At 40.1% G+C, this 15,188-nt stretch overlaps 1 protein-coding gene across 2 annotated transcripts in view; it reads right to left on the bottom strand.

The window, feature by feature from the left end:
- The window catches only part of IKBKB (inhibitor of nuclear factor kappa B kinase subunit beta), a 419,227-nt gene that overhangs the window by 389,359 nt on the left and 14,680 nt on the right, over positions 1-15,188 (bottom strand). For both annotated transcript variants that reach the window (XM_069214097.1, XM_069214096.1), the window contains exons 2-3: positions 8,104-8,226; positions 1,906-2,000 (exon numbers count right to left, since the gene is read on the bottom strand). In XM_069214097.1, coding sequence (XP_069070198.1) covers positions 1,906-2,000; positions 8,104-8,226 — 218 coding nt within the window. The remainder of the gene's footprint in view (positions 1-1,905; positions 2,001-8,103; positions 8,227-15,188) is intronic.

Here is a 15,188-nt window from a genome sequence, read left to right as displayed (position 1 = left end):
TGAATTTGAATTGAGAGCCAAGCACAGAAGCAAGGGAGTGACGTGGAAAGCAGCCAGGAGGGGAATACTGCAAAGCCTTTTAAGGTTATATAGTAAAAACATGGTAAGTTGTCGCACATTCATTCAATCAACATGTCATGCATGTCCGTGGTACAATGTTGGCACCAGCATAATGGCAATAATTCTTGACACTTTGTGGGCATCCAATGCATGATGGTAACCGCTCCTGGTGTAAGGATCACCCCTGTATGGTGGCAACTCTAACTACTGTGAACCCCCATGGCACGTTGGTCTCAGTCCTTGGCATAATGTTGGCCATGTCCAAATGGTGCCAATTCCCAAAATGATGATGAAATCCGAGGCATTAAGGTGCCTGCTGCTGGTGTAATGCTGGCCCTGGCATAACAGTGGTAATTCTTGGCATTTTATTGGGATCCATGGTATGGGATGGCGATACAGGGCATGCCAGACATAATGTATTCATGTGACATTAACATGCAAGACCTTGATGAAAATTACAAACTAGTGTTTGAGCACCAAACATGCATATACTAAAATGAAAAGATTACATTCAGAACAAAACTGTGTTTTCATGAAACTGATACAGTTTTATTTTCGGTTTACATTTTGAAAATACATAGCTTTAAGATGATAGAAACAAATGAATTTTCATACACTGAAAAGCTCACGTTTGGGGACAAACAAAATAGTTTCATGTTCAAATACACATGTAAATCAGCTGCCATTTGTGACCGAGACCCTCACCTGTAAAGGGCAGAGCAATTGTTTGCAGACTTGACCCATTAGGTCATTGGAACCTCACCAACAAAAGAGCTGCTGTTTAAACCTGTTAAATGTATCTAGCCTAGCTGGACACGGACTAGATTGTGAGATTTGTTTCTTAATTTATTTTTCCAAGATGCCCCTTCCGGGGTGATTTTCAGTCCTAACCTAAGACTGAGAATGTGCTTGGCAAGGAATGGATAAGGAAAGTGAAAGAAAGTGAAATTTAGAATTTAAAAAAAAAATACTATGAAAATGTAATAGGACCTACAGGTACCAACAGTTTTAGGCAAATTTAGGGAAGCTGTGCTAATGAATTCAGTGTTTGGAACAATAGTTTAAAAAAAATTTTTTAAGTGGCATGGGTGAAAAACACTCCAGCGGAGTGTCAGTCAAAGGACTGAAACTTTTCATGAGGGCACATGTCCAGTGCCTATGGCTTTTAACAAATTCATTTTACAGTTGTTATGCAACATTTAAAATCTGTACCAAATTTGTCAGACTTTCCTCGGGTGGGAAAAAGTATGTATGTACTCCTCTGAAGCAAGTTGGGTTCACTTGCTTTGTGTAACTCAGTGGTGATTTATATCCCACAACCTTCAAAGATCACCTACCACCACTAGAAATAATTTATCGACGCTGGTCTAATAAGGGCGCTATCACAGACAGGCACAGTAAAAGGCCGACCATGTAATCCTGCAGACGTTTTACAGAAGCAAAGCTGCAGGGGTGAACTGTAAGAGAGAAAGCTGATTAAATACTACATCAAGTAATGTCTTTATAGCTTCCACGTTGCTCAAAGAGGGAAGGAGGAATGAGATTCCGAATACTCAGGCTCCAGCAATTGTTTTACAAGAAAAGAGGTACAGGTTTGAATAAGAAATAATCCTTCTAATGCTGACTTGCTACTAAAGATGCCCACATCGCTAGTGAGGAGAAAGACTGTCGTATACACTGAAACCAACAGTGATAAGCAACCCTAGTGCAGGAGTAAGCACCTCATACAGATTTAATCACAGAAACAAACTCATGCATGTAGTGCGACGAAGAGTGCAAGCTTTCTATACAAAATGAATCACAGGAAAGCATGCAGTGCCTAGGAGGAAAGGAAGTTCCACTTACTTCTTCATGATCTGAATCTCCAGGCACCAGCGTTCTTTGTTCCGTAGACTAAGTTCCTGACGACACTGTTTAATTGCGATTTGTTCTCCAAGCTCCTGAAAAGGTGTAAAAATAAAGAGTTAGCACCACCATTTCAAGACTACGGGAACTGTAAAACAGAACTGCTCTTCCCAGTTTGTGTAGGTTGATCAGAGGCAAGACACACTGTCCAAAAAGATAGCACCTTTGCATTCCCCAACACAGCAACACCTTCATGTGCATGGAACTGCTCTCCTTTAAAAACACACTGTCCAGTATCACATCAACATTTCCTGAGGGAAAAGCACCCGTCCAACCCCAAGCACACAAGAGGTGCTTCACAATCCCTAATGGAAGAGCACCCCTCCAAATCCAACCTACCCAAAGTCACATGATGATTTACGATGGGTAGGCACCTTTAAAACCTCAGCCTCCCCACAGCCACATCATAACAGATACATGCTAAAGGCAACACTTTAGGGCCTTGCCTTCTTGCATAACAACCTCATGGGTTAAATCCACTTTCAACTTAACCCTTCAAAAACAGATTCTAATATGCAAGAAGTCTACCTTACTACAGAAACCATACTATTAGACTAAGGAAACTCTTGCATCTACAAACAGCCAACAATTATTGGATAATTTTACTTAGCTCTAATCTATAACTAGCATTGGAACTGGAAGACATGGTCAATCCCATTCCCATCATGTTAAGGCTACAAAGAAGAATATTCAAAATTCTTGGATTCACACAAAGTATATAGGTGACCCTCGCACTTGTACCCCCCCCCCCGAAACTCGATTATGCTAACGAAATGCACCTTGTATCACTAGTGCAAAAATAAAAGTAAACCCTTACCGGTCTCCTCAAAATGACAGTTTGAAAGCTTTGCAAGGACTGCAGCTGCCAATGGGCAGACATTGCCTTGGAAGCTCTCTGCATCATTCTCTACAAATAAAATAAAATAAAAAATAAAATAAAAATGCAACTTAACCCCAATTTCTAGAAACTATTACTGAAAAGAGGTTTATACCTAGAGAGCCATCTTAGAGTCCTCCAGTGGATACCTAATACTTCGCCACCTCTAAGCGAACCTTGAGTTTCCCGTTCGTTTATGCCAAACTCAAAATGATGTCCTATGTTACAATGTGGGCTTCTAAAGAACTCGCAAAACATGTCTTCTGCCACCATCCTAATGATAGGATTAAACCATTAAAAAATAAACCTAGATGCAAACATCCCACTACCTTCTCATAACAAGAGGTTATATTCTTCCAACAAACAACTTAATATATTATTGTCCCCAACAAACAGTGAACCTATTAAAGATGGAAACTACATAATCCTACCAATTGGTCCCTGGCTTTCGATCTGATCAGTTCTAGCAGAAAATGTATTCATTAGTCCTCATGAGAGTTACTGACCAAAATCGTGGATTCCACTAACCAATTCAGTCCAATCAGGAAACAGCACATGTATTTTGACAGATAATATCTTTCTCGTATCAGGCCCTCATATCTGAAGGGATAATGGAACATATGGTAACTTTAAAAAAAAAAAAAAGTTTGACTCATCAGTACGTATCATATCTATTGTACTATATGCCTTCAACTGATAAATATATGAGTAGTCCATCTGCCAATACACACCTAAAAGTAAGCATGCTTAGGGGCAGCGCCATCCTACAAGTTTCAGAGAAGACAACAAACAATTCTCACTTAGGCCAGCTGTTAGAAATGGAGTCTCTAGTTCGCTGTGGTTTGCACTCTGTCCAAGAAGGAACCTTTGCTGTAGTCAGGGTACGGGAGCCGCACAGCTGAGATAACCCCTGTGCGTGCACACACATTAGCACTGTGAAAACACTACCAAAGGATTCCACACCAGTTTAGAAAGTTAGCCAATTTTATCAGAATAAAACAAGACCAAAATGAAAAAAATCCAACATACACAAGCAAGGATACACATTTTTAAAGGTTAAATTTCAAAGTGCTTAGAAACACAATAGCTTCAACTGGGGTTATCCCGATGTCGGTGACTGACTCGTTCCCAGCATTGTGGTGCTACTCGCAAAGGAGCACAGGCTGGTCAAGGAGTCGCATGGACCCCAGGCACAGTACCTTTGAAAACAATGAGGAAGCAAACATGTCGCATGGAGTCGGGGAGGTGCTCCATAACAACGGTGACGGATATCCCGTCAGCTGAAATCTGAATCTTACAGAATATAATGGGAATTCGCTTTTGGCGGACGGGGTATCCATCACCATTGTGACAGAGTAAGCTGTACGACAAGTTCTAAATTGGGCCCTTTGTGCTGAAGGTTAACCCACATAGGTTTACAGTATGCTCTGAACCAGCTCCACAGGACAGGCAATGCACTGCATCACAGATGAATCAATGCTCACTCTTCTCCAGCTTTAGGGCAGTGTTCAGGTTGGCACAAGAGAAGGTACAGCTGGAGGTGAGCAACAGTAGCAAGATGCCTTGGATCTTTGCATCAGTATTGGCATAGGTCAGAGAGCAATCAGCACAGACAGTAAGTTAAGGTGTTCAGGACCCTGATATATTCACTCTCCGATACCTTATGGTAATTTAAAATTTCCACAAGCAATGATTTTTCTCACAGTGGAAGCAAAATACTTCTACTTTTAATAAAGAATCCAAGAACCATTTTTAGGTCGAGCGTAAGCATACGGCCACTTGTATACTTTTAGTATATGTCTTCCGTGGGCTTAAAGCAATTTCATTAGTTTCAGTGTCATTTGAAAATCCTTACTTGCTAGTGGTCAGTCATGCCCCTTTGTCCCTTCTTTTTCTCTTTGGGAACAGGGACTAACTACTGTATAATTACACTTTATCATGCATTTCTATTCTTTGGGGGACTATTTTTCCCTTGGTTTCCTACTCGTGTTCAGCGAAGCTTCCCTTTTCATTTCCAAAGCATTCTTGTTCTCAACTAACGTAACCATGTTGTTCATGCTTACATTTGACATGCTTTACTTAATCTAGCATTCATTAGGAGTGTTTGCTTTTTTCATACAGCATCTTACTTTTGTCTCCTCTCCCTAATAACCTGAAGGCACAGTGTAAAACTTTTCACAAAACGGGTGCCGCACTTCATTTTTCAGCATGGCGCATAAAAGTCACTGGGGATGTGATCAATTCATGATTGCAGGGTGCATTAACTTACGTGGCCAAAAAAAAGAGGTACACCTCAGGTCAGCCTGTGGTACTGCACCCTTTCCATGCTTCGTGCACATTAGAACTGTAAATGTTCCAGGTTTTTTTTTCAGCCAGAATATTATAAGTGTAAAAGCGGAAACATAACCATGTTATTCCTGCCTACGTTTCACATACTTTACTTGATCTTGTTGTTATTTATGTCACATTATTGCTGTAGAGACAATACACCATCAATGCAAGAAATCTTCAGTGAGCTTGCCTTAATAGGTTTTGTATGGTATTTGAAGCAGTGGTGTGGCTTGGTCTGACAGTGGAAAAATCTAGTCATTGATAGCCACACCTGCCCTTGCAACGCCTCCTCAGAACACCCTAGCAATTGCAAAACATGAATTAATCTCTGCAGCCTTGCCATTGCACCAGGCAGCCCGTTGTTTCCTCATAGCCTACGACAGTCCATCCATCACCTGCACACCTCACACTTCTCAATACTGTTTCATAAAACAAGTGTCAAACCACAGTGCTCTTTTTTTTGTTCCTATTCCCGGAGAATAAATTTCTCCTGCGGTTGTAATGGAAACTTAAAAGAAACAAGAACAAATCATGACGGCTTAGGATCTCCAGAACATAAATAATGGACAGAAACTATGCATTACATAGTCAGAAAAGAGAACAAAGTATGTTTTGCTTTATTCATTTCTTATTTATTCCCCTTAGACGCAGATCCCAGTGAGGCACTTAAATATCCGCAGTTTCAAAGTGATACAGTGTATTGATCTAAGCCATCCTCAGACCTCATAATCAAGTATATGTTTTATGACTGGATGACATGCCGGCTCACGTCTCATTGCCTAAAGAACGTTCGGTGAACTAAGGTCATCCATAGCTTACAGATAATCTATACAACTAATAAAAATGTTAATGCTAACCTGGATTCCAGTTAACTTTCCAAATAAATAACCTAATAGGCTATCCTGTAATTTTCCGGCTCAAATTAATCCTGAACAAGATGTTTTAATGAAGTACTGTGCTATTGCATTTGAGGATGCCACTTTTCACTGTTTTGAGGTTACATGCCTTTGGTCATGGAAAATGCGCTGCATCAGAGTTTGAGTTTAGCAGCTAGGTGGCACATTCTGACTGGCTTGGGTACGCTCTACACAGCGTGTTCCCGTCACACGGCCTCTTGGAGCCGGACTGCACAACCCCAAGGGCTTCTCTTCCACTGAGGCTAATCAGACCTCACAAGGTATAAAGCCAATGCACTCTTGTACTATGCTTGAAGGCACGAAGGGGGATTCTTGAAATATTCAATAATGAATTTGAAAGCAATTATAATGCAGCTATGAATATGAAATCCATAGGTGTGTTGCAATATGTTAATTTATACCTGTGGGGCAGGGGCACCTGTTATTGAATAACATTGTTGACTCCAACTAGACTCGCATTTTTCATGCCTATGCGGGACAAGAGGCACTGCAATAGTTCAATAGGTGTAGTCCCCCAGGGTAAGTATTAACATATTTCTAATGAAAAACAAATCTGCTGTAAAGTCAATGAGTAGATATAAGGAAATAACTGTATAGACAATACAAACAGTTTTAAAATATATATGTTTACACTGCATTACTTTCTGCCATTTTGTTTTCATGTCATTACGTCCCCCAGGGGCCAACTACATGGTTACACGACCATGTTTCATACAAATGCTAATTTTATTATGGAGTCCTCTAGGGGCTGTTCAGAGCATTACAGTCAGGATACTACAATAGTTGCTGCACTCGAAAATTTGCCCCATAACGCTTTGCAAGGCATTCATTTTACAAAACAACATGTTTGCCCGTAACTCACTGTATGGTGGTCCTAGGACAATGGGACCGCTATCAAAATGTTCAGCACAACACACTCTTTCTGTCTAGAGGATCTATGAGTCCCCACACTCTCCAAAATAATAACCCCTCCCACCCACCAGTCAGTGTCTTTTGAAGTTGTCTCATGGCTGGAACGTTTGTTTTACAACTGGGAGTAGTTTGTGTTTTAAGGACTGTGTTTGTAATATTGTTCTAGTAGGCCTGCTAGGTCTGAAAATGTATAATGCACTACGCCCTCTAGGGGCTAAGTATATGGTTACACTGCTTTATGTTCTGCCATCCTGTTTTCACGTTGTTATGCCCTCTAGGGGCTGAATATATGGTTACATGACCCTGTTTCTTACAAATGTTATTTTTATAGTGGTAAAAGTGCGCTTGGAAACATGCCCCAAAATGCTCTGCAAGGCATTTCTTTGACAAAACATTTCTGCCCATAACTCACCACAAGACTTGCTCTGTCTAGGTCATCTCTGGGTTCCCATGCTAGGTTGAGGGGGAACCCAAAATAAAAATATAAAACAATATAGTAAATAATGGCAAAATTGTCAGTTTTTGCTGCAGATAGAGGAGGAGGTAAATGGAAGTCCTTTAGTTATATGCAGGGCAACTGGAATTATGTGGCATCAAGGACCAAATTATGTGGCAGGGTTGGCCAATGTTTGTGGCAAGAAAAGTCCAGTTATGAATTTACAACGCCGATAGCTCTAACTCAAGCAAATCCGAGACCTATTGCATTTCAAATGCTTGTTATCCCTGTACCTAAGCAGCAAAGACTCAAGAGGGAGACATTTCTTAAAATAGTCAAATCCTCCTTTGCTACACCAGCTGGAGCAACTGAAAATCTGTCTTCACCATTTTTTCATCTGTACTTTAAATGCTTCAATGGAATGGAATTACAATAGAATATGTTTAAAGTGTTTTAAAATAGAGGCTGGAAACTTCGCACCAAAATTCTAAGAATGGCCTTCCACAGTCACCTCCAAGATGCAACACTCCACATTTATGGCTCTGGGCCATTACACATACTAAAAAACCCTTAACCGACAAAATGATTTTAATATAACCATAGGCTCTACGAAAGTCCTCTCTAAAACCCAACACAGCTTTACAAACAAAGAATGATGGTCTCACCTTGTTCTGCCACCGGATGACGTTTCCGAAACCCCCAGTTCCCAGTCGCTCCTTCATCTCCCAGCCACCACAGGTCTGGGTCTGCAGGGATGGAGGATAGCTCATCCTGCCTGCAGCTTCAGGCTAACAGAACAAGGGAAAAAGGGAGTAAGTTACAGCGGAGATCACTCCCTAAGCAATCCACCCCCAAACATCCTTCAACCCCAAAAAGCATTTATCACAAGCCCTTTATACCAAACCATATACTTCATTTAGCACTTACCTAACTATATTGAGTACCTTCTTTCAACAGCTCCTCAGAAAGGTCCATCCTTTCCAAACCCATGTTTACTTCAGCCATATTCTTCCCCAACTTAACCCTCTTCAGCAATCTTCACATCCTACAACCAAGTCTATCTCCTGTATGTTATCCCTGTTGGCCACTTAAAGCAGACTTCTGGCCACTATGGATTCCTTGAGCATACCCAGTCACTACTTACTTAGTGGTGCTACTGTTAACTGCAACTCCCTCCAAATTAACACATAAGCAATTCACAACAAATGGGCTGTCTTATTATTTCATTTACTTTATTTTCAAAATACGACTATTATTTAGTCAAAGGTGAAAGAGTTCAGTTAAACTGTGGTACATCATAAGTAAACTATTTCTACCCAAAAATGGGAACAATCTGATTCTCGTTAGAAGATAGAACAGTTCTTTGTGTGAGCACTCCAGCAAAGCATAGAGAACAAATGTGGGTTATCATACTCTGCAGGGTAAATGTTTGGGTCTGGTTGGCACAAGCAGTATCTAACGGTTTACAAGCATATGCTAGTTCAGACTTATTTGGGTAGGATCTACGCAAAGCTCATGATGTCGGGAAGTTTTTATACAGATTGAGCATGGCAAGTATCAGGTACATAAGATAGAGCGGCAATTAAGGAAACACTGTTCTGACAAGTCATGTTTAGGAATGATGCTATTGTCACTGGGAGTCATCGCAGTCTCAGGGGGACATCCACAGACACAATCTAGGGGATACAAAAACATACCAGCTGGGGGAGTGAGGGAAAGGTGGTCACCGGGAGCCAATGAGGGGAAAATCTGAGTTTCACTACTGGGCTGCACAGCAGACAGCTGGAAGCAAGAGCACAGGAGGACCAAAGAAAACCACATGCCCAGAAACAAATGGGGTGAGACAAGGAAGAGCACCTTGGTAAACTCACTGTATGGCAGGCATTGGCCCATAGGGCACCTGGGTAAGTCTGCATTCTCAGCAAAACAACCAAATAAACAATCTCTCTTGCAGAGGAGAAGCAAACTGCACATGCATACAAATGCACCTTGGTTGGGCTAGGTAAGGCAGCAGCATCCTGTTACTTGGGCATGCTCCTTACTAGCAGGAGGTTCTCACAGAACACTTGAAGCACCTTGATCTTTGCGGGATTGGTTTGGGCAGGTTCTAACAATTTATAACACAATCTAATTCATTCTCCTCAGGACATAGCAAAGAAATCAAGCCTATGACGGGATTCAAAAGGAGGGAGCTACAAGAATCTTGCCTCCGATTCAATCCTTACTCTGCCTCGGCTCACAAAGCATCACTAGAGTCAACGAAACTGATAATCTGACCCAAAAGTTCAGCTTATATCCCAAAGTTGCGGTAGTTGTTGCCAGGCCAACCAGATAGAGATATTATTAGCTACACTTATTAATTTGGTAGGAGCCAACCAAATTCAACTACATTTCCCATTGTGCACACTTCTAGTACCATGGTGACAAGGAATCCCAGAATATTACACGGATGTGCATCGACTTCTGGGATGCCTTAATCGATCAGAGGATGTGGATGGCACTGCAGCTCTTCTTGCATACAGTACATCACTCAGTTCTATTTGAGAGTAACGGTCCAAATAAGACAAAGAGCCCAGGGTTATCGCTGACAGATCAGGAATATTCCATTGATCATCAAGATGCAGTTGTTTCCATAATAGATCGTGGTGTAATATCAGAATAGCAGTCCTGGGAGAGAGCATTACACTTTTTTCCAACATTTTGTTTATTTAAGAAATACAAATACCATTTGTGCAAGGTATTCCAGACATATAAATTGAAGTCAGGTGGACAGAGACTATAAATATGAATGGCCACAAATAGAGCATCACTATCAAATGTCAAATATACCAGACCAAATAAAAAAGCAGATATGTGCATGTGCCATCTCTAAGGGAAAAACTTCGGAAGTCACAGTAAGAAAAGAGACCATGAAGGGGCAAGGGGAGCACATACCAGTTAAGTCTTATTTGGATTGGATGTCTGCAGTCCTCATGGCAACACGGGCAGTCAATATGAAAATGGAGCAGTCACAATGACAAGAATCAGATTCATGTGATAGAAAGTTAGTCCAGGAAACACTGTTAAGGAAAGCCAAGTTAAGGGATAATCCAGATAACCTCTTGTAAGGATCCTCTTCCCTTTCCATCGTTGAATGAATATTGTTTTTTTACAGAGAAATCAAACTGTATGGGGCAGACGACCAAGAGGAAGAGGAGGAAGCAACGCAGGAGAAAAAGGACATGAAGGGGCAACTGGAACAAAGATACAATACCTTGTGGGAGAATGACAAGGCAAACGAAAAGAAAATGAAGGGTGAGGATTCCCTTACAGTGATTAACCTTTCTAAACATCAGTTAACTCCAGCGGAACAATCTTTATTGGAACTTGGTTTATCTTTTTGTCCCACAGCTGACTAGGATTTCTGTAGAACTAGAATTGATCTATTTCTCTTTGTACGTAAATTAAAATTGAGAAAGCTGTTTTTACAACTAGAAAATATGAAGAGAAAGGCTGACTTTGTCACCTCATATGTACCCGACTCTATATTTAATGACTTATGCCTAGGTGATATAGAGGGGTTATCAACTCTAGTTGAGTTGGAGGAAGTTGAGCCTATTGGGATGAGTAAGCAAGAATTTCTAGAGTCTTTGGACTTAGAACTGAATAGATCAGAAATCACTCAATTTAGACCAAAATCTATTTTTAATCCATCCACCACCCAGGACTCTATAGATACTTTTCATGAGGACATTATTTGTGATCTTATTGAGATTTGGCGTAAGACTAAAAGAAGTGATTACACGTCCAAGCTTAATAATGAACAGAAAAATGTTCTAAAAACCCTCACAGAGGACCATAACATTGTCATCAAACATTCTGATAAAGGTGGAAATGTTGTTTTATGGGATGTCAAGATATATTGCAATGAAGCAGAGAGGGAACTAGATAACACAGGGAATTATGAAAAACATCTATTCAAAATTATGACAAGTCTATATGTCAATATCACGCAAAATTGTTTGATTGGAGGGATAGAGGACTACTTACTACAAAGGAATATCAGTTTCTTCTGGTTAAAAAAACCTACTGTACCTTGTTTTTATATGTTACCAAAAGTATATTAAGATAGAGAAAATCCACCTGGTAGACCCATTATCTCCACCAAAAATAGTCTCCTAGAGGGTACTTCTATGTATCAGTTTTTTCCTTCTTCCTTATGTATTGGCCTTACCCTCTTATTGTAGGGATAGTATGGATTTTATCTCTAAAATTGATGGGATTCCCTGGGAACCACATTTTTTGTTAGCACCCTAAATTTGGAGTCCCTATATACTTCTATTGAGCATGGTCTGGGGATCCAGGCATGCAGATATTTGTTTTGTGATAGGCCACTTTGCAAATACGACCATTCCATGATGTTATTGGAGTTGCTGGAATTCTGTTTGAATAACAACTTTTTCATCTTTAAGGATATGAGGTATCGCCAATTGGTTGGACTCGCGATGGGAAGCTGCTTTGCTCCAAATTACGCTGGGATCTTCATGGGTTGGTGGGAGGCCACACTGGTGTGGGTGGAGGAAAATGAGAAATGGACCAGACATATTTCGATCTGGACTAGATACGTAGATGACCTCTTTATGATCTGGGAGGGTACGCAACAGGAGTTGGATGAGTTTTTGAAACACATTTCCCAGAATACTTTGAATCTGAAATTTACCAGGAAGGTACATCCCACAAGAATGGTTTTTCTAGATGTGCTACTTGAGGTAGAGGAAATGAGACTGCAGACTAAGCTATACTGCAAGAGCACAGCAGGGAATAGTATTCTACATGCAAACAGTCATCATCCTACAAACCTGAAATGCAGTATCCCTTATGGCAAATTGTTAAGGGCTAGGAGGAATTGCAGCACCTCGAAAGCCTATAAAGAGGAGGAAAGCAGAATGATCGGCAGGTTCAGAGCAAGAGGTTATCCAAACAAGGTTTTCAGGGTAGCTAGTGATAAAGTGGCGAAAACCACATGGGAAACTCTTTTGGTAAAAAGTAGTAAGTGTAAGGATAGTATACCAGAGATGAGAGTAATAACTTTCAATCGAGAAAGTACAGCTATTAAGAGGATGGCGACGAGAAATTGGCATATAGTAAAAAAACAAGATTCTGTGATTGAGGAAAAGGGGCAAGAGTCTTCCCAAGTTACGTATCATAAATCGAGGTCATTACGTGACATTTTAGTGCATAGCCATCTGGGGATACATTGTAAAAAGACTGGATGGTCAATGAACAAAAAGGTTCTTTTAAATGCGGAATATGTAAGGTATGTAAAAAGATTAAGAATGTGAAAACATACAAGACGGCCCTGGGGGAGGTTATGAAGATAAACAAATCTATGTATTGCAGTTCGGATCATTGTATTTATGTCTTACAATGTCTGTGCGGATTACAACATGTTGGCAGAACTTGGTCCTGTGAAAAAGAGAATTTTAGAGCATTACAGAGCGATTAAAAATCATGATGTTTCTTATCCTATTGTTAGACATTGGGCAAGAGTATGCTGATCTTTTGACATTATTTGGTATTGAGAGGATTGAGAAGACTATACGTGGAGGAGACAGAGAAAGGATTGTGAGAGTTAAAGAGTCAGAATATACCATCTTATTCGGTAGTAAGTCGGCTGGAGGTTTGAATGAGGATGAAGAACTTTATGTACACGTCGGCTGATGTGACAGCATTATTAGTGGTTTCAGACTTTATTTATTTAATTATTAAGATTTATAATATATCATAGAATATTGTGTTTTTGCAGATTACGATAATAACTTGATTGTGAGAAAATCAACTAAGAAACCAAGATGGTGTGATTTATGGGAGTCATATTTATATGTATTATGAGATAAGAATTAAGACACTTACAACAGACTACCATGATTTGTAATGCTAATAGTCACATTAGAGTGTTTTTTTTACGTTTGCTGTATTATTATTTAAGTCTTTAGACCTCCTACAAAATTTGTTTTAGGAAATTAAGTTTATTTGATGAGCCTAGGAGATTGGGAAGTAATGTATATATATTTATCTTCTTCTTCTCTTTTTTTCTATGTTTATAAAACTGGTGTATTTATGTTTATGGGGGACTGAGCACTATTTTTTTTTTTTTTTTATCAAACCATGACGAAGATCCTTTGGGGTTGAAACGTGTAGCCGAATAAAGAATTAATACAGAGATGCAGACACGTTGGGTGCAACTTTCTCTTACAGCTTAAAAAGGAGCTGAAAGATTTATTTTGTATTATAAATGGAGGCCACAACCGTTTGGTCAGCACCAGCCTCGTTTGGTGGACGTAGCCGGTATTAAGTGGAACTGCTGTCATTGATTGAGATATATATAAATATATATATATATATATATATATATATTCTATTGCCTGCACTGTCTAGACTAACAGACACAAGCCGACAACTGCTCCAAGGTCAGGAGAAACAAAAGTGGCAAGAGGGCACTCTTGGAGGGTGCCTGGTTTTATATTTATTGTTCTGGCTAAGAAGCCTCCGCAGTTAGTGTCTGTAGTTAGAGAGCCATACAGCTAGCCCACTCAAGCATAAAATCCATCCAAGTCCTGCTCGGTCTAATGTCATAAAGAGGAAAGACCCATTGCCTCCAGCCAAAAAAAAAATTCTGTATTTCTGTTTGCTATAAGTGGTATGCCAGTGTCCTAAGATGCTTCTTTGATAATCGTCTGGGACAACCAACCCCTTGTGATTCATAGGCCAGGAACAGTAATACTTTATGCCACCTAGACACCAGAACTTTCACTGATATCTTTATATCATCAGTGATTAAAAATATAGGATGGTAAATAGAACATTCCTTGGGGGACTTTTCCCTCCTTGGGTAAAAGTGTGGTGATAGTTTTATTAAGTATCTGGCCTAGGAAGCCTGTGGACTCCACTTCCATGAAAACCCGATAGAGTATAGGCACTATAAGAGATCGGCCAGTCTTATATCATTTTAAAGAGAAGTCATCCTAACATGTGTCCAAGTCTGAAATAGCATCCTCGATCTCAGCTTCTGTAAGTTAACCCTCAAGAACAGACCTACTTTCATGAGATATAGTTCACAAATGTAATGCCTGAAAGAACTTCAACTCCTGTCAATGCCAACCGAGCCATACAGTAATTCATAAGAGGCAAACTCAAAAAGCAGCCCAGAAAGTCTTGCCAACAATCCTGTTGGTGTGTGTTCAGACGAGGTACTAAAATTACTGGGACAATATACAACCCAAAGTTTTCAGATTCATTAAAGGAAATTAACTCTCCGCATCCATTCATCTCTTGAAAACCCTATACGGTAGTCATTTAAAAATGGAGTAGTGCAACACTGCACTTTTTGGAACAACTACATGTGTCAGAACATTCACCATGACCCCATTGTTCTACTGCTATGTATGACAATGTCCATTCCCACCTACTCATTTTTAATTTTTTGAGATTCAGTGGCAGTTAAATGGGTTTCCTGGATGAGGGTAATCACAACATATTTGGTGCTTTAAGTTTAGAAGTATTTTTTAATTTAACAAAATGTGGCATGCCACCGACATAAGTTTTAGGGATCGACAGGGCTGTACTAGTGGTGGGGTGTGCATCTGACGAAATCTGGGATGTCAGCCTCGACACTTGCAAATGAAGGCTCACCGGATACAGGCAGAGGAAGGAATGTGCCTTAATCGGTTCAAAGAACGAGAACTCTACAGCGACAACTACACCTTACTTT

This window comes from Pleurodeles waltl, chromosome 11 (genome assembly GCF_031143425.1).
Source record: "Pleurodeles waltl isolate 20211129_DDA chromosome 11, aPleWal1.hap1.20221129, whole genome shotgun sequence".
In the NCBI taxonomy this organism is placed as follows: Eukaryota; Metazoa; Chordata; class Amphibia; order Caudata; family Salamandridae; genus Pleurodeles; species Pleurodeles waltl.
This window is presented reverse-complemented; position numbering and strand designations above follow the sequence as displayed.